Genomic DNA, 25,499 nt, shown 5'->3' with positions numbered 1-25,499 from the left:
CACAGCCAAGACAACGCAGGAGTGGCTTTGGGACAAGTCTCTGAATGTTCTTGAGTGGCCCGGCCAAAGCCCGGACTTGAACCCGATCGAACATCTCTGGTGACACCTGAAAATAGCTATGCAGCAACGCTACCCATCCAACCTGACAGAGCTTGAGAAGTTCTGCAGAGAAGAATGGGAGAAACTCCCCAAATACAGGCGTGCCAAGCTTGTAGCGTCATACTGAAGAAGAATTGAGGCTGTAATAATTGCCAAAGGTGCTTCAACAAAGTACCGAGTAAAGCATCTGAATACTAAAGACCTGTTTTTTCTTTGTCATTATTGGGTATTGTGTGTAGTTTGATGATGAAAAAAACAACTTAATCCATTTTAGAAGGCTGTAACGTAACAAAATGTGGAAAAAGTCAAGGGGTCTGAATACTTTCCGAATGCACTGTATGTGAAAATTGTGATTTTCTACATTTTGTAGAAAAATATTTAAAGTAAAAAAGTTCTACCCGATGACATTTTTAAACGTTATAAGATTTGTGGGGAGCACGAAAATACCCTCCCTCACAGATCATAGAATCGTGCCCTTTTCACATATGCAGACACTGGTATGGTGCTGGAGGTAATGAACATGAGGTTGAAAAGCGGTAGAATTGCCCTTTAAACAAAGTCTAATTTATCTTTATAGGCCTACTGGGTTACTGTGTAGCCCATTGATAGACAACTGGTCTTGAGAGAAGGCCCTGACCCAGTCATTCTCTATGGTGATATGTAGGGCTGTACAGTCAGTGTAGGTGCCGGGGGTAGTATAGTACAGTACTTACGTTAACTTTGAAGGCTTGGACTGTGTTATCCAGCAGAAGAACATTACAGACCACCTCTGTGTGCTGCCTGTCTTGTGCCAGCTCTGATGCTCGGTCATTGTAGTTACTGCCAGCTGGCAACTGGGAGGGTGAGGTCATTACTGTCCACACTGGGTCTGCAACACAGAGAAAGAAAACAGCAGGGTGAGGAACCTTTTATTATACTGCATTTAAATACATTACATCGCTCCAGAGTGGTGCAGTGGTCGAAGGCACAGCATCTCAGTGCTAGAGGCATCACTACAGACACTGGTTCGATCCCGGGCTGTATCACAACCCGGCCGGGATCGGGAGTCCCATAGGGCGGCGCACAATTGGCCCAGCATCGTCCGGGTTAGGGGAGAGTTTGGCCGGGGTAGGTATTTGTTCTTAACTGACCTGCCTAGTTAAATAAAAATAAAAATTCTGCAATGGCGAATGGTTAGCCTCGTCTTCAACACCAGTATACCACTTTTTATTTAAACAGTCGGCAACGGCATATTTGAGTCAAGTAAAAATAATAAAGACAACGCACTCCTCCTTAAATCTGTGACTGATGCTGAGGATGTCATACTTCATTCTAGTACTTTCTAGAAAGAGATCCCTAGCAGTTCCAAGGCCCTTGATCCTCTATGGTCTATGCTCTCACAGTCAGGCTGCAGTACGATGAAAGGATTCAGTGATTCAGTGATGCATGACCCAGTTCCCTACCGCTTGGAGGAAGAGAGATACACACACTACAGAGGACTTCCCCAGGAGGGTTAGCAGTCTTCACGTCCCTACCAGAGTCCGTCCACACACACACACACACACACACACACACACACACACACACACACACACACACACACACACACACACACACACACACACACACACGCTCGGATGGATGCGGTTAGGCCTAATTCTGAGTTATAAAGTTGTAATAACAGGGGGAAGGGTGATACATACTTATTAAAATCATATTTCACAATCATATCAAATATTAGGGAGAAAAGTGACTGCAGAAACATAGAAAGAGTTTTAAAACAACTAGGATAGGCTATATCACCTTTGACCTTTTTCCTGCCTGACATCATCCATATACCGCACACGGAAAGGTCCCGAAATAAACCATGGCCACACCAGCAGCAGGGCTTTTGTCAGTGACAATGGTGTTCCTGTGAATGTCACAGTGCAACACACAAAGACGCGCTGAGGCGCTGTACGGTGTTGTGATACTGGCCCCATCTCTAGAACGCCCACATGGGTCAGTACCCTGTCACAGGTCTCAACTTCTCACAGTTAGAGAGAGGTTAAAGCAGGGGGATCAGGGATCAGGCGCTTCAAAACCTACTAGCTATTATTCTATCATGTTTATCCTTCCCATTATTTAAACATGTTTTTAACAGTTCACATGCACTTTGTCAATGTTTTCCATGTTCTGAATTCTTGAATGAAATGGTCAAACTAGGCCTGAACAATATCTCGGGAGTGGAGCTGTCCTGGCTTGAACCATACCTTATTATCTATTCAAGTCTATTCAGGAAATGACCGTTTTTGTTTACTATCGCTTACCAACAGAAAAAAGACAAATGCCCCAACGAGTCTCAGGTTAAGACTAAGGTTATTTACAGCGTAGGCCCTCCTTTGAAACAAAGTTGCCGTCCAAAAACATCACCTACAGTGTGCAGATGTCAACACATGGAACAGTCACAGTAGAATCCTAATTAACATACTGATCCATAAATACCTACTTTGACCTTTACTGTCTGTCACTGTGTTCGTTTACTGCACTTTCTGTCACTATAGCATCCAGGACAACCACACAAAGTTGGCAGTGAATGGCCATGGCAGCTAGCCTTGAGGAGGGTGGGTCCATCCAATAGCCATGAACTTGAGGGATGGGAGCAGATAGACTGTGTGACAGTGTCAGTGTATCCCGCTTCCAACCTGGCTCGCCTGCCAACACCCCCCCCCCCACCATAACAGAGTCCAAATCATAGGCTGAGTCTATGGGGCTGAGTGACCTTTCAGTAATAGAGCCACAGCTCTGGATTACTGGAGCTGGGTGGAGAGACCAGACAGACACCATGCCAAATGCAGAGGAGCTAGCCTACCTTGAATCCCAATGCAACTCCTAGGCCCTAGACCGAAGTTAGTAACCTAACTCCTGAATAAAGTAGGCTACACATTGCTTTATAGATCCATCAGGTGATATATTGGCCTACCGTTGTCTTTAGTATTTTCACACCAAGTACAACAGGACAGCATTACCTATCTGATACAGTAATCACTATGGGTTATAAAACAGAAATCCTTAATGTACTAAGGCTACATTCATTCTTCAAAGCATCTGTGTACAATAAACTGCTGTGACAGCTAAGGGACATAATCGTTTTATTAAACCTTGGCTCCTGAAACACTCCCACCCACTCCAGCACTGGATTAACATGCTGTGTGTACAGTTCAGACACATCTCTCCCCCAAGAGGCTACAGTACAAACAACCAGGGTCATGTTCATTAGGCATGAAACTGAAGAAAATTGACTAAAACAAGGAGGGACTTGGACTTGTCCAATAACAAACACTCCTTTTCGTTTCAACACATTTTGCCACAGTGTGGCCTACTGAACACAACCCAGATAGGTTATGTTCCACACACAAAGGGAGTTCCCCTTCCTCTCAGATATTCCACTCTGCAGACCTCAGTCACCACAGATGCGTCCCAAATGGCACCCTATTCACCATAGGGCTCTGGTCAAAAGTAGCGCACTATGTAGGGAATAGGATGCCATTTGGAGGGCTACCATCATTAGATCAACTGTGGAGCGCCACACATGCATCACAGATCACACACTCATGCGTGACACTAGAGAGCGTATGCGCTCTTTTTTCTCTCTCTCTTTCCACTATTCTCAGTTTTTTTCCGTGCGTGGTCTAGCAAGCCTTCTTAGCTTTGTGTGGCTAAAGCCAACAGTAGCTAACAAGCCATTTAACCCTGGGCACAAATCTAAACAACATTGTTCACGACAGAAGAGATTCACTCTGAAAAGGCTTCTGGGTCGCAAATTAAAACCACCTGCACTCCTGTGCAACATAGGCTATCAATTATGTCCACACAGAATTGTGCATTATGATGAACAACCTAACAAACACAATTACGTCGTCGATTGCTGTGAGCTCGAGGTTAGAGAACGTTGCCATTGATAAAACCCCATTTGCGGCCATTCTCATTCTCCCCGATTCCTTCCTTCTGCCTCTCTCTCCCGTTCTTAAAGCTCCAGAGGTGTTTGTTGCTATCGATCTCATTCATTCAGATATTTAGCCCCAGCAGCAGTGTAGTTACTTACTCACCACCCCCAACCGTGGAGGTGGGGGACACTACAGTGTAGACCCCCTGGTGACTCATCCTGTTTCAGAGCTTCATGAGCACATATGTGTTTATATGTGTTTTTATGTCATTTACCACACACTTTTCCGTTGTCTGCAGCACACACTACGTTGCTTGGTTTCATCCGTTTCAGCACACACACCCCTTCTCCCCCATCAAATCCCATGTACTCCATCACTCTCATTCACTGCACTGTCAAAAGCCTTGCACTTGACAATAACTGACCCAGTCTCTAAAAGTGTGAGGCTGCTTTAGACAGACGGAGAGAGATGGAGAGATGGAGGATTCAATCATCCTCTTCTTTCTACTCTTTCTCTTGATTTTCCACTATAGCCCTGCAGCTCTTTATCAGAGAGAGAGAGAGACAGTTGAGATTGTGTGATAGCAAATGGCTGCTCCTCTAGCTCTATATTCCACTATGGTCAGCAAAGGAGGCAGAGAAGGAAATATCATGATGACATCACTGGGGAATCTATAGATTCCAGGGACAATGCCATTTCTGTGAAGCTCTATTCACTCAGGCTTTCTTTGTAGCAGCAGGTAGATTAGAAGCCTGGTGTTTCTATGAAGTCATTCAGTGCACTAGACTAGAGCTTCCATATTTCTTGTGATAGGAACCGAGCACTGGGTCTTGCATCCAGCAGCATGAATACAACATGAATACGTGTCATAACTGCATTATTACAGGCAAACAGGACTTGTATGAAATCCGAGTGGAGTTTATTATGTCAACCAGCTAAACCAGTGTTCAGCCTACCTGGAATCAGAATCAGTGGGGTCTCTCTGTGTACTGATTCTAGAAACAGGGTTATCCATCTATTGACCCAGACATATATTTAGCCTCTACCTTCTCCCCTGGCCTACACTCCCTCCCTCTCCCAAAACCAGACATAGGTTAGAAGTGCACACTCTATTCTGTTCTGTTCTATTCTAGTTAACTGTAGCCTATATGGCTGTCAACTGGCATACGACAGGGAAAAAATTACAACACATTGATGTTAGCTAGCTAGAAAGCCAACCACCAGGCCATCAAATAGTTGTCACTGTCACTAAGACTGGCATCAGCTAACGTAGAGGTGTAGCTATACTGTCTCTGGATAGATTAACATCTAGTTAGCTAACTTGCTACAACAGCTGTGCTATGCAAGCTAGCAAGCTAACCATGGCATGACGTTATTATTATGCAGGTTGCTTAACGTTACCTTCATAAACTGCGCCGGTAGAGTCCAGGTTTCGAGGGATAAAATCAAGAACGCAGCAATAAGTGGGCGAGGTGGTGCAATTCAACCGCTGCAGATCCACAGAAACCTCCTCATCGTTCGCAGCAGCAAACACTCGCCACGGCCGCACAGGTTCGTTTCGGCCGCACAGGTTCGTTTCTTTTCAGCACCACAGCGATGATGGACCCAGGCAAACGTCAATACAGGACGCAACCATTGTAATGCGAGCAAGGCAAGCACCAGCAGGTAGGTATGATCACACAAAAACAGAACTACCTTTCCGCGGTCCCCAAACTGTAGTTGAATTCAAAGACAACCTCGTTTGAAGACGTTGATCATTTATACCGTGCAGCATAAACCATGGGGCAGCAACGAAATATGGCGTAAACTCCACAACACATTTTTTTTTGAACGGGGGTGATGTCTGTCAAACTAGTAGGCGTGGTATTATATTTCACATCACGCACGCGCGCAGCCTACATTAAAGAAATGGGAAAAATATAAAATATGAATACTATTATTATTGTACGTAACTTCAAATCTTTTTCCATAAAGGTAGTTTGTGTGTGATATATTAAACGCTTATTAAACATTTATCTACCTTTGCAAATATATATCCTATACTCCCATCTTGTGGACAATTCTATGTTCATGCCACTTCTATTTGAGATTAATGGTAATAACTGGTATATTGTATATAGTTTCAAAATTAAATGCAGAAACTCTGATATTGTACATCCCCATCTAATACTGCCCACTTGTAGGTAAATCGTAAGTAACATTAAGGTGTTGCCTATTTAAAATTATTCATGGAGAGTTTGTAAGTTGTTAATAAATGGTTCTTTATTCGTTTTTGTAGATAGTTTATAGATACTTTGTAAATAAGCAATAGGCTATACATTGGTTGAAAATTACTTACATTATTTTTATATGATCACATCTGGATTTGAGTCATTGTGGAATGCTCCATTTCTACATCAGGGGGCTCCTGTTCAAATATTGTTTTACTTACCCTCCAAAAATGGCAGGCTAAAAACATAACACATTGAAAGTCAATAATTTAAGCACTTAAATTAAGCCCGACAAACTCCAAATGTGACCTATAATCATTAAAATAATGGCTTATTTGCTAAAAAAGAATAAATGTTGACCCCCCCTTCTCCCGCTTGAAGCAAACCTATCGTATCAGCTGTTGCAACGCAAAGTAACTGTTAAATTTTTGTGGCAGATGCTGGCTTTTCCAGCAGCTGTGATATGAAATTGATTGGGTATAAATGTACAGATCTGAATGAAGTCAGCTTTACAACATGAGAAGGCAAGAAATGTGACTTCATGCAGGCGACTTTACAGTAAATATATTGGGGTAAGCTTTTTTATTTAATCGGCTACTACAGATTGCGTTGCTTTGGGATGTCTGGTGTTTTCAGATGTAAAGTCACGGCTAGCTGTATCCTACTGAAATGTGTGTGAAAGTCAAATTATACCATGGCATAATATGGAATGGCGAGGAATTGTACAATACGGAATCCCACTTTATCTGGTTATGCCTAAGCAAATAATTGTTCAACTTTGTTATTGGGTCGAATATGGCACAATAAAAACTAAAGTGTTCTGTGGGGTTATGGGATTTGTGAATCACAGATGAACGGGGATTTATGAGTCACAGATCTGACTGATCACAAGGTTAGGTGAATGTGTGCGCGAAATGTGTCTGAGAAATAAGGAATCACCCACGTCAGACTACATACAGTAGTCCTCTTGATCAACAAGTTGTGCTCTGCAGGTAGACCTACATAATATGCGATTAGAACAGCCTTTGATGACATATAACTGAAAAATAACTTAAAGGCCTATCTTGAATACTTAGAAAAAAACAACAACAGTATTTTCATAATGACCCTAGATCAGGGATCATCAACTAGGGTGGTCGGGGGGCTGGAACATAATTACAAATCATTTGTAGACATCAAATTGTCCACAAGAAGCCCAAATAGATATAATGTCTACAACAATTATTTAAAATCTTGCTAACATTTGAATGAGATCACGTGTCTCTCGATTATGCGTGGGAATACTTTAACAGATTTCTTAAATTAAAATAACTTGAAGCTGATTTCCTGGTGTTTTTACAGTCTTTTATGTAAAAAAAAACGTGTTTTTGTTGTTCTCTGAACACTTTGGGGGACAACCCCCCCCCCCTCCATGTGGGCCAATTTTGGCCCACAGGCCGCCAGTTGGGGAACCCTGCCCTAGAGAATATGATACCCCTTGGAACCCAAAGAAGTACCACTCAGAATAGGGTCTCCCCAGCCCCCAGGTTTGACTGAGAATTGTTTGAATTGGTCGGCCCTTGGCCCATTCTCTGGCTACAACATTGTTCTGGAGGGCCTGTAAGTTCCACAGGCATCTGGGTCCCTTTCCTGCTTTGGCCAGGGACACAGGCTACAGTATCCACTGAGAAAGGAAACCATCCACGTCCCGCCATTGTTGACTGCAGGAAGGAAGAACTCTCTGTGTGACGTCATCCTGTTAGACCAGTGCCATTGTATGGAGCTGCAGGCTGGGTTTGCTTACTCATGGTGTGTGTGTGTGGGTGGGTGATTCCCTGACTTAAGTACGTCAGTGAAGATCCAGCAGACAAGGAATAGACAGCTACAGTACAGACCTCAGCCTTTGTTTGAGTGTTTGATGTGAAAAGGTGTCGGTATTCCAACATAAGAATGATACTGTTTTGGCCCAGTGATTAAGCGACTATATAAGGAATGGAAGATAAACATTATGATTACCATGTTTTCTATGCATTGCGGTGAAAAAGAAGGATCTCTGCTTTTATAACATTCATTTAAGATGTATTCTATTACCACACTATTACCTGTGGCATTTCATTTGTGATTTTTGTCAGGTATTTTGTCCAGAGCAAGAGAGGGGCAAAAAGCCCATTCTAAATGGCATCAGTTTAGACATACACCATCTTCTGTCTTCCCTCTGTGTTCCAGGTATAGCATAGCTGTCACTATGGCAACGAGCGCTGTTCCCAGCGACAATCTCCCCACGTATAAGCTGGTAGTGGTGGGGGATGGGGGAGTGGGGAAGAGCGCTCTCACCATTCAGTTCTTTCAGAAGATCTTTGTTCCTGATTACGACCCCACCATCGAGGACTCCTACCTCAAACACACTGAGATTGATGCCCAGTGGGCCATATTGGACGGTAAATGGATTTATAGATAGCACATACATTACAAATAAAAAGCCCAACCTCTTAACCTGGCCAAAGTACTATATCGTTTCCCCCGAAATAATCTTTCCAATGTACTGAAGAACAAGATTGAATGTTCTGTTATAAGGAGAAAAAATGATAATATTATTGTGCAGCCATTTTTAGATCTGAGGGATCAGCACACAGTTACAAATATTTATGAATAACCAGGATCATTCATAATACTTTTCTCAGTGTAGATGTTATATGTGGGACCTGTCTGATCGTGTATGTGTCTGTCTCTGCAGTTCTGGATACAGCAGGCCAAGAGGAGTTCAGTGCTATGAGGGAACAGTACATGAGGACTGGGGACGGGTTCCTCATCGTGTTCTCTGTCACAGACAAGGCCAGCTTTGAACACGTGGACCGCTTCCATCAACTCATCCTCAGGGTGAAGGACCGGTGGGATTTACTACTTAACTTCCCACTGGTGGCCGTGGCCAGGACAACAGTCATTCATTCATTCAGTTATTCATGCATTCATGCATTTATTAGTCCGTCCATTCATTCACTCATTCGTTCATTCATTCATTCATTATTATTTTCCTTATTTTTTAGGGAATCCTTTCCTATGGTTCTTGTGGCCAACAAAGTGGACCTGCTGCATTTACGTAAAATACCCAGTGATCAAGGGAGGGAGATGGCTAGTAAACACAGTGTGAGTGAATGTGTGAACTTTACATATATATCATCTACAGATATTGTTTGATCTCCATACTAAATTCGGAGCTTTTTAATTTACAGATAGCTTACATTGAAACAAGTGCTAAGGACCCAGCCATGAATGTTGACAAGGCGTTCCACGAGTTAGTTAGGGTAATCAGGTATGTTACCGCCACAGATTATTTAGAGAAGGTTTGTCTGTTTGATACAAATGCTATGAGAGTCTTTCTCTCTCTCTCTCTCTCTCCCTCTCTCTCTCACCCAGGCAACAGATTCCAGAGAGGAGCCAGAAGAAGAAGAGGAAAACCAAGTGGCGGGCCGACAGGTCCACTGTCTCCCACAGACTGCACTGTGTTGTCCTATGATGGTTTTTACTTGTACAGCTGCTCCCTACAGGACAGCGGGAAGATGATTACATTTAGGAGTGTTTACTCTCTACACAGAGTGCCAGGAGGCAGTTTGTACCCTCTACCCTGGCACATGAGTTAGGTAGTAGGGAGTTGCCCAGACATGGGATGTGACTGACTCGCCCTAAAAGGACCAGTGGAATAATTTACAGCTCTTCTGGGGATGTGCACTAACTTCCTCAACAACATGGGGATAAAGTGGCATCACTTTAGCATTACTGCCTTTATCTACCAATGAAGCTCTTTGACAGAGAAACTGGACATATGGGCTCACAAAGATAATCTGTAAATAATTAGACATACTGTACATTTTACTAAGAGGTAGGCCTTTAAACATTGTTTTACCAAGAGGTAGGCGTTTAAACATTGTTTTACTAAGAAGTAGGCCTTTAAAACTTGGTCCATGTTTTCATTAAGATGGAGGCCATTGAGTAAAGCACAGGAAGGAGGGAGGAAACAGAGAGCTTTCCCCAGCGAGGGGGAGTATAGTAGAGAGGGGAGTGAGAGGAGGGGAGAGGATGTGTCTGTTTGTGTTGGAATCAGTGGGCCTGTCAGACAACAGAGAGAAGAAGGGAACGTGAGGAAAGAGATACAGAGAGAGAAAGAGAGATTCCAAATGCATAGCAGCTGGCAAAGGGACTCCAGACATTGTGTCAAAGCCTGGGAGGCAGCCAATGTGTAGCCCCATAACTTATACAGGGAGAATGTCTTTATAATCTCCGAACAAGACTGTTATATAACTGCATTGTAGCTTATTGAATGCACCAAATGTCTTATTTGAATGGACATTTATGAACCATGACCATTTTGACTTATCAGTGCTCACTGGATGTAGTTGTGTACTTCTCAAAACGCTTCAAACACACTATTGTGGTGTTTGTGTGTGCGTGAGTGCCCCGGATATGTTGTGGCCTAGACGATGAAATCTTATTTTCACATCTGAATATTAGTTTGCTTTGCTACTATTTCATTATTTATTTTATATAAGTAATTTATATCTGTGTTATCTTTAGTACAAGGCTACTCCAGAGAGGCACAAAGCACAGAGCTTAACTAAGAAATTGAAGGAACAAAACATTTGTAAGCAAAGTAATAAATGTGTGTTAATACATTTTGTGTTCTATTATATGTGTACACATCTTGGGTAAAATGGTTTGTCTGGATAAAACCATAATTATGACACAGAAGACTGTCTGTCTCTGTCATTCTCAGTGAATATTAGTGTGTTGATGGTGCCCTCCAGTGGATATAAATATAATTGCAAGAATGGAACAACATTTAGCATGGTTGTATATTTGGCCCTTTGCTCTGGGGGATATACAGTGCATTCAGAAAATATTCACAACCCTTGACTTTTTCCACATTTTGTTGTGATGCAGTCTGACTTTAAAAGTGATTAAATTGAGATTTTGTGTCCCTGGCCTACACACAAGACCCCATAAAGTCAAAATGGAATGACGTTTTTTGAAATGTTTACAAATGATTTAAAAATGAAAAGCTGAAATGTCAGCTTTTCATTTGAGTCAATAAGCATTCAACACCTTTCTTGTTGAAAGCTTAAATAAGTTCAGGAGTACAAATTAGCTTAACAAGTCACATAAGTTGCATGGACTCACTGTGTGCAATAATATTGTTTAAAATGATTTTTGAATGACTACCTCATCTCTATACCCCACGCATACAGTGAATTCTAAACACAGATTCAAACACAAAGACCAGGGAGGTTTTCCAATGCCTCGCAAAGAAGGGCACCTATTGGTAGATGGGTAAAAAAACACAAAGAAAGCAGACATTGAATATCCCTTTGAGCATGGTGAAGTTATTATTACACTTTGGATGGTGTATCAATACACAAGGTCGTTACCAGGGCCGGCTCCAGGCATAAGTGACATAAGCAGTCGCTTATGTGTGTTTTCTTTTGGAACTCAGTCTGAGTTTGAACTTACTGTTGTGAGTTAGAATAGTAGAATACACAAGGTGCAAGTTCAAAATATTGTTTTGTCTGTCACTGACAGTCACTCAATTAGCCATGTCAGCTAACAATTTTTAGATTGCTAAGTTTGTCTGTCCAGTTATCTAAACTTGGGGCATGTTTGTAGAAATGCAGGAAATTAGCTTTAAAACTGCAAAAAAATCTGTCTGCCACATGGCAAAATGAGTAGAATTGCAAAGAACGTGTTATAGAATTTCAAAATGTTCTCTCCACTGCATGGCAAAAGTGTAGAACTACAGAAAACTTTCTTTAAAACTGCAAAAATGTCTCTGTGCCCCATGGCAAATGTGTACAATTGCATGAAATGTGTTATTTTTTATTTATTTTTATTTCACCTTTATTTAACCAGGTAGGCTAGTTTACAACTGCGACCTGGCCAAGATAAAGCAAAGCAGTGCGACACAAACAACAACACAGAGTTACACATGGAATAAACAAACATACAGTCAATAATACAATAGAAAAAGTCTATATACAGTGTGTGCAAATGAGGTAGGATAAGGGAGGTAAGGCAATAAATAGACCATAGTGGCGAAATAATTACAATATAGCAATTAAACACTGGAGTGACAGGTGTGCAGAAGATGAGTGCAAATAGAGATACTGGGGTGCAAAGGAGCAAAATAAATAACAGTATGGGGATGAGGTAGTTGGATGGGCTATTTACAGATGAGCTATTTACAGGTGCAGTGATCTGTGAGCTGCTCTGACAGCTGGTGCTTGAAGCTAGTGAGGGAGATATGAGTCTCCAGCTTCAGGGATTTTTGCAGTTCGTTCCAGTCACTGGCAGCAGAGAACTGGAAGGAAAGGCTACCGAATGAGGAATTGGCTTTGGAGGTGACCAGTGAAATATACCTGCTGGAGCACGTGCTATGGGTGGGTGCTCCAGCAAATAAAATGTGCATTTTTAAAAATCTCTGCCCCATGGCAAAATTGGTAGAATTGCAGGTAATTTGCTTTAAAGGGCAACTTTTCAACCTCATTTGCATTATCTCCAGCACAATACCAGTGTCAACATATGTGAAAATGGCTCATTTCTAAGTTTTGTAGAATCAAAAATAAAGTTGAAATGTTCTACCCGATGACATCATCAAAAGGTAAAACATTTTTTTAAACTGATTTTCAAACAATATGAGATTCAAGGTGATGTGGGGAGCAAGAAAATATCCTAGCTTGTGCTAGATACTCGTTCAGGTGTCACGGATCCCTCCGGAACTTTCATTACGCACACCTGTCCCCTATTCTCATTGATTAGTATTTGTATATATGTGACCTTTGGTTTCCATGGTCTTGTCGATTATATTTACTATGTCCGTTGGTGCGTGTGAGTACCTGTGCTGTGTGTTTTGGCTTTCGTTCCATTGTGGATTGCGCAGATGATTACGGGTCTCGTCCCGTGGGTTAATCATTGTGCGCGTGTGTATTTATTCAAGGTACTCCTCGCTCTTTTGTTTGGGTTTCAACCCTGTGTTTTTGTTACGTGTTTGTTTGTTCTTCGTCCCCGTGCCCTTACACAGCACTCCGCCATTTGGGATTAATAAAAAACCCTATTACACATTCCTGCGCCTGTCTCCCGAATCTCTTCATACCAACGTGACATCCAGGTTTTGAAAATCACTGTTTTGTACTTCTAATCCTACCATGTGATGTCACAGAGAAGCATTTTTTTAGGACATTATCTTTTTAACCACAGATCATAGAAGCTCGCTGCTTTCACATTCACTGCCTTTATTCAGACCCCTTGACTTTTCCACATCTTGTTAGGTTACAGCCTTATTCTAAAATGGATTAAATTGTTGTTAATTTCCTCATTAATCTACACACAATACCACATAATGACAAAGTGAAAACAGGTTTATAGAATTTTTGGTTATTTAAAAAAAAAAAAATAATAAAATATACATTTACATCAGTATTCAGACTCTTTACTCAGTACTTTGTTGAAGCACCTTGGGCAGTGATTACAGCCTTGATTCTTCTTGGGTATGACGCTACAAGCTTGGCACACCTGTATTTAGGGAGTGTCTCCCATTCTTCTCTGCAGATCCTCTCAACCTCTGTCAGGTTGGATGGGGAGCGTTGCTGCACAGCTATTTTCAAGTCTCTCCAGAGATGTTTGATCGGGTTCATATAGGGGCTCTTGCTGGGCCACTCAAGGACATTCAGAGCCACACCTGTGTGCTTAGGGTCGTTGTCCTGTTGGAAGGTGAACCTTCGTCCCTGTCTGAGGTCCCGAGCCCTCTGGAGCATGTTTTCATCAAGGATCTCTTTGTACTTTGATCTGTTCATCTTTGCCTTGATCCTGACTAGCCTCTCAGACACTGCCGCTGAAAAACATCCCCACAGCATGATGCTGCCACCACCATGCTTTACCATAGGGATGGTGGCAGGTTTCCTCCAGACGTGACGAATGGCATTGAGGCCAAAGAGTTCAATCTTGGTTTCATCAGACCAGAGAATCTTGTTTCTCATGGTCTGAGAGTCTTTAGGTGCCTTTTGGCAAAAACCAAGTCGGCTGTCATGTGCCAACAAACTCCTTTTACTGAGGAGTGGCTTCCGTCTGGTCACCATAAAGGCCTGATTGGTGCAGTGCTGCAGAGGTGGTTGTCCTTCTGGAAGGTTCTCCTATCTCCACAGAGGAACTCTAGAGCTCTATCAGAGTGACCATCGGGTTCTTGGTCACCTCCCTGACCAAGGCCCTTCTCCCCCAATTGCTCAGTTTGGTCCGGTGGCCAGCTCTAGGAAGAGTCTTGGAGGTTCCAAACTTCTTCCATTTGAGAATGATGGAGGCCACTGTGTTCTTGGGGACCTTCAATGCTGCAGACATTTTTTGGTACCCTTCCCCAGATCTGTGCCTCGACAAAATCCTGTCTCAAAGCTCTACGGACATTCCTTCTACGTCATGGCTTGGTTTTTGCTCTGACATGCACTGTCAACTGTGGGAACTTATATAGACAGTTGTGTGCCTTTCCAAATCATGTCCAATCAATTGAATTTACCACAAGTGGACTTGAATCAAGTTGTAGAAACATCTAAATTAGGTATTTCTGTTTTTTTATTTTTAATACAATTCTAAAAACCTGTTTTTGCATTGTCATTATGGGGTATTGTGTGTAGATTGCTAAGGATTTAAAAAAATCAATTTTAGAATAAGTCTGTAACTTAACAAAATGTGGAAAAAGTCAAGGGCTCTGAATACTTTCTGAAGGCACTGTATGTAGACACTGGTTTGGTGCTGAAAATGATGAATACGAGGTTAATTTCCCTTTAAAACTCTCCACCCCATGGATAGAATTGAAGGAAATGTGCTTTAAAAATGCAAAATGTCTCTCTGCCAAATGGCAAAATTAGCAGAATTGTTTGAAATGTGTTATAAAATTGCTACATTTTCTCTCCACCCCATGACAAAATGTGTAGCACTGCAGAAAATGTGTTTTAAAACTGAAACATTTTCTCTCCACGCCATGGAAAAATGTGTAGAACTGCAGAAAACTTGTTTTAAAACTGCAACATTTTCTGTACGCCTCATGACAAAATGGGTAGAATTGCAAATTAACTTTAAAACGTACAGTCAAGAGGGGGGCTACTAAAACATTTTGCCCTCTTGGTGACGGGGCCCCTCAACCAAATCTCGCTTAGGGCCCAAAAAAGCTAGATCCAGCCCTGGTCACGACAAAGACAGGTGTCCTTCCTAACACGATACTAACCTAAATGACAAAGTAAATAGATGAAAGCCTGTTCAGAATAAAAGTATTCAAAATCATGCATCCTGTTAGCAACAAGGCACTAAATTAAACCTGCAAAAAATGTGGCAAAGAAGTTAAGTTTATGTCCTGAATACAAAGTGTTATGTTTGGGGCAAATCCAACACAACACATCACTGAATACCACTCATATTTTCAAGCATGGTGGTGGCTGCACCAGGTTATAGGTATGCTTGTCTTTGGCAAGGACTAGGGAGTTTTTAAGTGTAAAAATAAACGCAATAGAGCTAAGCACAGGCTAAATCCTAGAGGAAAACCTGGTTCAGTCTGCTTTCCAACAGACCATGGGGAGACAAATTCACCTTTCAGCAGGACAATAACCTAAAACACAAGGCCAAATATCCATTGGAGTTGCTTACCAAGACAACATTGAATGTTGCTGAGTGGCCTAGTTACCGTTTTAAAGCTCTTAGAGACTTACCCAGAAAGACTCACAGCTGTAATTGTTGCCAACAGGGATTCTAACTTGTATTGAATCGGGCCTGTGAATATTTATGTAAATTAGATATTCTGTATTTCATTTTCAATAAATGTGCAAACATTTCTGAAAACATGTTTTCATTTTTTGATATGGGGAATTGTGTGTAGATGGGTAATGAATTTAAAAAAAAGATTTAAACCATTTTCATTTTAAGGGGTATGAATACTTTCTGAAAGCACTGTATCCCACAGAAAGCTAAGCACTGAAATAACCAAATCTAATTTACGTAATGAATCAATTTGTTGTTTCTTAGATTTAGAGACTGAAAATATTCTGAATATATCAAATCAGATTTATGTAGCCCTTTTACTAAGCATGCTGCATTTTAGCCAGTGATGTTCTCAATTCATGATAATCTAAATTAGGCTTGTGACTAAGTGTAATTCGTAGTGAAGAGGGTTGATGATGAATAATGCGATCCTTTGTGATCAACCTCTAAAAGTGTAATATAGGGGAAATGGTCTAGCTCCGAGAGTAGTACAATGGATCACGCAGAGCACGACATACAGTACAAAGACCAACAGCAGCATAGAAAATTAACATGCTTATTTCAATAGGCCAGCATAATGTCAAGGAGTTCTGGAGAATATATCAGATTTTTCATATTTGCTTGCTAGGCTTATATATTCATTTTATTCTATATGTATTTTATTCTATTCTATATTCTAGTTTTCTGGAAGCGAATAAAGTGAGAACATTATTGTTTTAACCTGTTTTAAACGTACAGTATACTCCCATTTTATTTGGCATATTGTCAGTACAGTGCTGTAAAAAAGTATGTGCCCCCTTTCTAATCTTCTCTATTTTTACATATTTTTGATACTAAATGTTATCAGATTTTCAACCAAAACCTAATATTAGGTAAAGGGAACCTGAGTGAACAAATAACACAACAATTATATACTTATTTAATTTATTTCATAAACAAAGTTATGCAACACTCAATGCCCATGTGTGAAAAAGTAAATAACCCCTTTCACTCAATAACTGGTTGTGCCACATTTAGTTGCAATGACTCCAACCAAACGTTTCCTGTAGTCGTTGATCAGTCTCTCACGTCAATGTGGAGGAATTTTGTCCCACCTTTCCATGCAGGACTGCTGCAACTCATCAACATTTGTGGGTTTTCAAGTCCTGTCACAACATCTCAATTGGGATTAGGTCTGGATTTTGTCTAGGTCATTCCAAAACTTCAAATTTCTTTCTTTTTAGCCATTTTCATGTAGACTTCATTGTGTGTTTTGGATCATTGTCTTGCTGCATGACCCACCTTCGCTTCAGTTTCAGCTTACAGACGGATGGCCTGACATTCTCCTGTAGAATTCTCTGATACAGAGCAGAATTCATGGTTCCTTCTATTAAGGCAAGTTGTCCAGGTCCTGAGGCAGCAAAGCATTCCCAAACCATCACACGACAACCACCATGCTTGACCGTTGGTATAAGGTTCTTACTGTGGAATGCAGTGTTTTTTTTTTTTTGCCAGGCATAATGGGACCCACTCTGACCTGCAGCATCAGGTAGGTTCACAGCGCGAGCTGCACAGCCTCCTCATCCTTTGGTTTGGCTTCTCTTCAAGGTTACCCACCACTTTGGCATGCTAGGAAGGCCTAACGTTTCAACTCTTTATATTTCCCCCTTTTTTTTCTTTTCAATATTTTTATTGTAATTTTCAAAGCTTTACAGGTTCATTTCAAATAGTTAATCTTATTTTTTTATTTCCCCACCTCCTTTTTCAAAACTTTTTTAATGAAAAATAGATGGAAGATGAAAAAGTGTGTTTAACTACTGTAACTGCTACATAGCACAATCACAATTACAGCTGATGCCAGTTCAGGATATTAAACCCAATGATCCTTTCATTTGAGTGATAGGCTACCCATTCCAGTACTGTATGTATTCACGTCTGACACTGCACCAGTGTCCTTGCTTTAAAAATAACAAGTTTCTTAAAAATCTGGTTATTTTCCCACATCACTGTCTTTATCAGTCTCATATTGCTGTATAAAAGGAGGGGCCGGAGGAAGGACAGTTACACTGAAACCTGCAGAGGTCCAGAAGGTAAGATGGGCAAAAGGGCACTGACTTCACACTTTTTTAACCTGTTTGAAACATCTGTCTGAGCCTAGGACACAAAGACTTTCAGGCATTGAACAATATGTTAACTGTAGTGTCTATATAAGTTACACTGTTGAAATGTGTCTTTCTATCTCCTAGAACCACATCCAAACATGAAAGTCTTTGCTTTTGGTCTCCTGCTCCTGGTGGCCGTCATCTATGGCAAATAGCATCTCTTCATGTTGAACCATCCTAATGTTTTTATTTTCAAAAGTTCAGATACAAAACCTTGATAGTAGGTCAGTAGTGTGCACTAGACTACACACTATGGCCTATGGCCAGTGACTTTAAAGGTTTAGTTGTGTTTTCGTTCATGTTTCTCTATTTCTCTCTCTCTTTCTCTCTCCCCTCTCTCAGGTGAGGCCCTGCAGTGCCATAACTGTGTCCGGGCCACGCCAGGCAGTGGTGATTGTGTGGAGACTGTGGAGACCTGTCCTCCTGAGCTGGACGCCTGTGCCAAAGTGACCTACCCTTCCCCTTATGGTGAGTCCCAGCACCATTCAGTCAGCATGGCATATAGCCACAATCACTGCCACAGTGCCTTATTAATCCAACCAGAAATCAATCAAAGACACACACACACAACACAAATCAATTTACTAGGTAGACCTACAAGATTATCACTCAGTCGTCAGTCATTACCCACTGGACAAAAACTGGTTGAATCAACGTTGTTTCCATGTCATTTTAACCCCCCCCAAAAAATCTATGTGATGACTGATTGGATTTGCAAAAGGTAATCAATGTAAGGGAATTTCCTCTTTTTTTCACCCAGCTTTTAACCTAAATCCAATGACATGGTGACATTTCTTGTTGATTTCATGTTGAATTCAGGTTAGTTGACAACTCAACCAAATGTAAATCAAAACTAGATGTTGAACTGACGTCTGTGCCCAGTGGGTATCATCATCATCATCATCTCCCCCCCCCCTCTATCTTTCTCTCTCTATTTCTCCAGAGAACACCTTCCACAAGTCCTGCTTCAAGATGATGGAGTGCCTGAAGCTTGGTGTAACCAAGGGTCTGAGAGTCACCTGCTGCAACTGGGACAACTGCAACCTATAAGACCTATGACCCATACTCACCTTCTGTATCATTGGTAAGCATGTGGCTGGAGCCCAGTTCAAATGGCAATGAAATACATTCAGTATTGCAAAATTATATATTTTTTATCTTTTGTTCCTGATTTCAACATGTGTCTAAATGTCATAAGAACTTGTTTACATATGATGTGAATGATTCATCATCCAACACCGCCTCTTACATAAACTATGCACACCAGTCAGTCGTTTTGTTGAGCTTTGATATCTCTAAACACCCTGTCCCAATGTGGAACACAACACTACAAACCTTTGTCTTGTGAAATCTGGGAATTTCCATTCCTTTACAGAAAGACATAGGGTACTACTTGTGCCAAACCTGAGTAAATACATTGCCCAATATCTCACACAAGTGACTCATAGATAGCAGCTTTATTAGCATACTCTGTTGTATAAAAGGAGAAGGAGAAGGAGAGAAGAGTAAAGGAAGCTCAATACACCTAAAGGAAATACAATCAGGTGAGCAACTACTCTACTATCTACAGCTGCTAATAACGTTGTCTCGTGATATTGTGCTACTGGGGTTGTGAAATGGTTGGTTTCAGAATGTTTCTGCACATTTCAAATAAATCAGACTTACATGGACCTACATGTAGCAATTGTTGAACATCGCATAATCCCACCGCATAGAGGGAGTCTTTGGTGATGCCTTTTTTCTATTGTTGGAACGACAGATCAACAGACTCCTGAAGAAAGATAAAGGAAAGATGAAAGCTATATGTTGTGCTCTCCTTCTCCTGCTGCTGGCATGTAGATTTGGTGAGTCTGCCAATCAAAGTCTTCATCTTATTTCATGTCTTTATTTGACAGGGACAATGCCAAATAAACAGATTCATCTGTACCAGATTAAAGCTTGCTTGCTTATTCTCATCTCCATTCTTTAATCTCCAGTCTCCCAGTTTACACAATGGATAACCAGACTCCTTCCCAATACAACAGAGATAATGTTGCTATTCTGTTTTCTCCAGGAGAGGGCCTGAAATGCAACCGTTGTGTTGGCAAAGGCTGCAGAAACACAGTGGAGACCTGCCGTATTGACCATGACACATGCGGCAGGGTCTTTTTCAAGCCCCCACTCCGTACGTATCTATTATCCCCATTCACTAGGCAGTATTCCCTGAGTTTCATCGGTATATATCCCTTCACTAGGCACTTTACTATGTGTGTAACCAGAGGATCAGTAACCAATCGGTAAAACACAAAATACCCGATCCTTTTGATTGACATTTAGGAAAACGTTTGCTTTATCCAATCAAGAAAATGTGCTGGTTTGTGTCTTCTATATCTGTGTTTTACCCTGTCTCGCTTCTCTCCCTCCACAGCTATCTCATACTTCAAGAGATGCATGAAGATGTCAGAATGCATGTTGCTGGGAAGCAACAAGGACATTGATGCCTATTGTTGCACCACCAACCAATGCAACTGAGAGACACATCTTCTGTCCACCATAATGTATCCTATACAGTCCATTAATTGTACCAATCAATGCACATGATTGAAACTGTCAAGAAGTAACATAAATAAAGTTGAACTTTTTTTCCAAACAGTTTGCATTTATTTATTATTTATGTTCGACATAATTAACATGTGATTAGACAGGTGATGGCCTGGAACATGAGCACTGCAAGTTCAGTTTATACATAAGTCATATACAAGTCATATACAGAACTAGTTTATAGCCTATATTATGTATTACCCAATACCTCCACAGAAAATATAAACTCCATTTAGTTGTTCTGTTGAGGGTTTGATATCTTAAATTATCATTACACACTCTGTCCCGATGTGGAATGTCCACATGTGGAAAAGAGCAGACCATGGATAACTATAGTTTCGCAAAAAGTGTTTTTCCGGGAAAATAAACTATTTAAATATAGATCCCAAAAATGACTACTTAAAACAATTTGAACACAGCTCTCAGAAATTGCTCACTTTTTAAAACTATTTGAATAGATCTCAGAAAGTGACTACTTTTCTAAGCTATTTGAATACAGATCACAGGAAGTGACTACTTTTCTAAGCTATTTGAATACAGATCACAGGAAGTGTCTACTTCTCAAACTATTTGATTGGCTGCCTTCAACTAATGGCAGGGCTGTATTTTGAACTTTTGTTCCTGATTTCAACATGTTGAAATTTCATAACTTGTTTACATATATGAATGATTCGTCATCCAATACCACCTCTTACATAAACTGCGCACACCAGTCAGTTGTTTTGTTGATGTTTGATATTTCAAAAGGTTCTTTACAACCTGTCCCAATGCGGAACACAATTGCTGTTTTGTTGCACGCCCTGTTTCTGCAAACTTTTGTGTCTTGTGCAATCTCTTGGGAAAACCTGGAATTTTCATTGATTTAGAAACAAACATTATTATTGCTACAGATGTAAAGTGTGTGCTGGGAGTCCGGAAGCAAGTTAATAAAATTATTATTATTTAATAAATTATTTAAATTATTTAATAAATATTATTTAAAATTATTTAATAAATTAAATTATTTAATAAATAAAAACATAATACAAAACACGAACAACGCACAGACATGAAACTGAAACAATGACCCCTCGAGAAGGAACCAAAGGGAGTGACATATATAGGGAAGGTAATCAGGGAAGTGATGGAGTCCAGGTGAGTCTAATGATACGCAGGTGCGCGTAACGATGGTGACAGGTGTGCACCATGGTGAGCAGCCTAGTGACCTAGAGGCCAGAGAGGGAGCACACGTGACAGTACCCCTCCCCGATGCGCGGCTCCAGCCGCAGGATGTTGACCAAAATGATGATCCCGGGAATCAGGAGCGGACCGGTCACCTCTGCTGAGGCGCAGGAAACCTGTCAGTCCGGCTGAGACGCAGGAGCATGGCGACCTAGAGTGCCGGAGAGAGCATACGTGACGATACCACCTCCCCGGCGCGTTCGGCTCCAGCCGCAGGACGCCAACGAAAGGGACGATCCCAGGGATCAGGAGTGGACCGGTCACCCCCGCTGAGGCGTGGGAGTCCTTCGAGCCCGCTGAGGCCTCCCCGGTAGCTCCAGTTCTGACATCAGGACCCAACATCACCTCCAACATGAAAAAAAAACGCTCCCTGATGCTTCCCTTTGGTGAGGCGTCATTCTGTAACATGTGCGCTGGGAGTGGGGAAGCAAGTTCAGGGAGTGAATCATTTAATAAATAAATGAAAACCATACAAAACATGAACAACGCACAGACATGAAACAGAAACATTGACGCCTGGGGAAGGAACCAAAGGGAGTGACATATATAGGGCAGGTAATCAGGGAAGTGACGGAGTCCATGTGAGTCTAATGACGAGCAGGTGCGCGTAACGATGGTGACAGGTGTGCGCCATGATGAGCAGCCCGGTGACCTAGAGGCCAGAGAGGGAGCACACGTGACAGAATCATATTCCAAGTTTTATATTTCCATTTTACAACAAACGTCATTTTCATCAGAAATCCCACACAGCTACGTTTAGACTATATATAGAGTAGGCTAAGGGAACTACTTGTGATAAACCTGAGTAAATATTGCCAATATCTCACACAAGTGACTCATAGATTAGCATATTATGCTGTATAAAAGGAGAAGCAGAGGAAAGTAAAGTATTACTACTGCAGACACTACCACTACTATAATGTATTTCAAAACCATACATACATGGAAACAAGCTAGCAAACATACCACATTTTCTTCAGGATATGTACGTTTCAGTGATTACTGTTAGCCTAAAGAGTTTATTAGATAGAACTACAGCTAGCTATCAGTAGACCTGAATATAAACCTATTCTACATAGTTCTTCAACTACCACAAAAATACTTTTAAAGAGCATGTCACGTTCGTCGAAAGGAGCGGACCAAGGCGTAGCGTGCGTAGAGTTCCACATAGTGAAACTTCACAAAAACAACAAAGAATAAACGAACGTCCAGTACAGAGCACACTTAGACACTAACTCAAAACAAAACAAAATCCCACAAACGCAGGTTGGAAAAGGACCACATTAATTATGATCCCGAATTAGAGGCAACGATAATCAGCTGCCTCCAATTGGGAACCATACTCACACCAACATAGAAATATAATACTAGAACACCCCCTAATCACGCTCTGACCTACTGCACCATAGAGAACCCCAAGGGCTCTCTATGATCAGGGTGTGACAGAGCAGTCATCTCTAGATGCACCATCATATTTCTCCCTCCAAATAATAGCTTAAATCTTTCTAATCATTATATAATCATTCAACTAAAATCAAGCTTCATTCACACTGAACATCTACTCATCTGAAACCCACAGCATGAATGATTTAGAGTTGCTTTACTTTCCTAAGAGCGCTGTCCACATGATCCTGCTTTTTATTCCCATCTTCTGACATCTTCGCTTTGTCCTATGTCTTTCTTCTTCCAGTTTTTACACGCAACAACTGTAGTTTAGACATTTTTGTGATATAGCTGCCCTGCAATCCAACATAATATGGTTGATATAGTAGTCTATCAAAGTAGACAAAGTTACTATGTGTGTAACCAGAGGATCAGTAACCAATCGGTAAAACACTAAATACCTGATCCTTTTGATTGACATCTAAGGAAAACATTTGCTTTATCCAATCAAGAAAATGTGCTGGTTTTTGTCTTCTATATCTGGTGGTTTACCCTGTCTCGCTTCTCTCTCTCCACAGCTATCTCATATTTCAAGAGATGCATGAAGATGTCAGAATGCATGTTGCTGGAAAGCAACAAGGACATTGATGCCTATTGCTGCACCACCAACCAATGCAACTGAGAGACACATACTCTGTCTACCATACTGTATACTATACAGTCCATTTATTGTACTAAGCTGAATATCACTAATCAATGCACATGATTGAAACTGTCAAGGAGTTACAGAAATAAAGTTGTACGTGTGTGTGTCTTTGTTCCAAACAGTTTGCAAATAGTTACTTTGGAGGTGCCTACAACTATTTGAATACAGATCCCAAAAATGACTACTTTTTAAAACTATTTGTATTTTCAAATAAACTACAAAATATAATGATTTTCGGCCCAGGTCTGGAACAGTCACTGTTATGTGGCACTGATCGCTGTAAACTTTCTTGTCTTGCGTAATCTCTTCTGAAAACCAGGAATTCCCAGTCTGATATTCAGATCCAGACAAGAGGACATCTAGGAAATACTGTGCTAAAAAAGGACAGCTCCACACACATCGAAAGGAAACTTAACCGGGTCAGAGATTCTGTTTGAGTTGTAGCCTACCTGCAACTACTTCACTATTTATTGCTCATAACAACGCACTATAACAAAGCTTAGAAATCGCCACGAGAACAAACACAAACACTAAAATGCATTAAAAGTTGTAAGGTGTCACAAATATTTGTCTCAATTAAATTGTGCTACTTGGGTTTCACCATGTCTATCATTATACACAAGCCTACATGTGAAGCAGTGGGAAAGGACCAACTGTATACGTCTGTCACACTAAGAACTTGTTGATGACATATCGTTAAAATGACAGCTCAAAAGACACCTGAAGAGAAGGAAAGATGAAAGTGGTGTGTGTTTGTCTCCTTCTCCTGCTGCTGTCTTTAAGCTATGATGAGTCTGCCCGAAATAGAGTTTTACTATGTTACTATGTTTTACTAGGTATGATAAACTGTCTCACTGAATACTTGCTTGGTTATTAACCAGACTGAACCATTGTGAAATCATTTTTTTCAGCATTGTTTAACATGGAGCGTTCAGTCAGGTTTAACCAAGTTACGAAACAAATGTTTTCACCATTGTTTAAAATGAAGCGTTCAGTCAGGTTTAACCAAGCTACTAAACAAATGTTTTCACCATTGTTTAAAGTGGAGCGTTCAATCAGGTTTAACCAAGCTACTAAACAATTGTTTTCACCATTGTTTAAAGTGGAGCGTTCAATCAGGTTTAACCAAGCTACTAAACTATTGTTTTCACCATTGTATAACGTTAAGCGTTCAGTCAGGTTTAACCAAACTACTAAACTACACCAGAGATAATGCTGGTCTACTGTATGTCCAGGAGAGGGCCTAAGGTGCCACAAATGTCTTGATAGTGGAGACCACAGCCGAGACACAGTGGAGAGCTGCCAAAGCGGAAAAAAAAAGGTCTGCTCGAGAATCACGTTCAAACACTCACTTCGTATTTAGCTCCCTCCTTCACTTGGCCACTTTACCTTGTTCTTCATCGGTGCGACCTACCAAGGCTAAATGATCAGTAAAACACACACATTTTGGAGTAGGAGTGCTGATCCTGGATCAGTTTAGCCTTTTAGATCA

General features: G+C 41.1%; 2 protein-coding genes across 4 annotated transcripts in view; one reads left to right on the top strand and one right to left on the bottom strand.

Annotated features, from left to right (window-relative positions):
• The window catches only part of LOC120051268 (tyrosine-protein phosphatase non-receptor type 4-like), a 36,198-nt gene extending 30,391 nt beyond the window's left edge, over nucleotides 1-5,807 (bottom strand). Inside the window, exons 1-2 of the mRNA XM_038998038.1 lie at nucleotides 5,406-5,807; nucleotides 813-967 (exon numbers count right to left, since the gene is read on the bottom strand). Coding sequence (XP_038853966.1) covers nucleotides 813-950 — 138 coding nt within the window. The 5' untranslated portion in view covers nucleotides 951-967; nucleotides 5,406-5,807. The remainder of the gene's footprint in view (nucleotides 1-812; nucleotides 968-5,405) is intronic.
• An 821-nt stretch (nucleotides 5,808-6,628) lies between these two features.
• LOC120051267 (ras-related protein M-Ras) lies at nucleotides 6,629-10,936 on the top strand. Of its 3 annotated transcripts, XM_038998036.1 has the most exons (6): nucleotides 6,629-6,786; nucleotides 8,420-8,631; nucleotides 8,928-9,081; nucleotides 9,238-9,337; nucleotides 9,424-9,503; nucleotides 9,608-9,834. In XM_038998036.1, exons 2-6 carry the CDS (start codon nucleotides 8,439-8,441, stop codon nucleotides 9,705-9,707), a joined length of 627 nt encoding a protein of 208 aa, XP_038853964.1. In that variant the 5' UTR covers nucleotides 6,629-6,786; nucleotides 8,420-8,438; the 3' UTR covers nucleotides 9,708-9,834. The 3 variants fall into 3 exon arrangements, with proteins under 3 accessions (XP_038853964.1, XP_038853965.1, XP_038853963.1); XM_038998037.1 differs by lacking the exon at nucleotides 9,424-9,503 and having other exon boundaries at nucleotides 9,608-10,936; XM_038998035.1 differs by having other exon boundaries at nucleotides 9,424-10,936.
• Nucleotides 10,937-25,499: the final 14,563 nt, after the last annotated feature.

This window comes from Salvelinus namaycush, chromosome 7, assembly GCF_016432855.1.
Source record: "Salvelinus namaycush isolate Seneca chromosome 7, SaNama_1.0, whole genome shotgun sequence".
NCBI lineage: Eukaryota > Metazoa > Chordata > Actinopteri > Salmoniformes > Salmonidae > Salvelinus > Salvelinus namaycush.
This window is presented reverse-complemented; position numbering and strand designations above follow the sequence as displayed.

Excerpts from the sequence above, each read along its gene's own strand:
- LOC120051267 (XM_038998035.1), top strand. The coding sequence starts at position 8,439 with ATGGCAACGAGCGCTGTTCCCAGCGACAATCTCCCCACGTATAAGCTG. Across the intron at positions 8,632-8,927 it reads CCAGTGGGCCATATTGGACG|TTCTGGATACAGCAGGCCAA; the intron begins GTAAATGGATTT and ends CTGTCTCTGCAG. Across the intron at positions 9,082-9,237 it reads ATCCTCAGGGTGAAGGACCG|GGAATCCTTTCCTATGGTTC; the intron begins GTGGGATTTACT and ends CTTATTTTTTAG.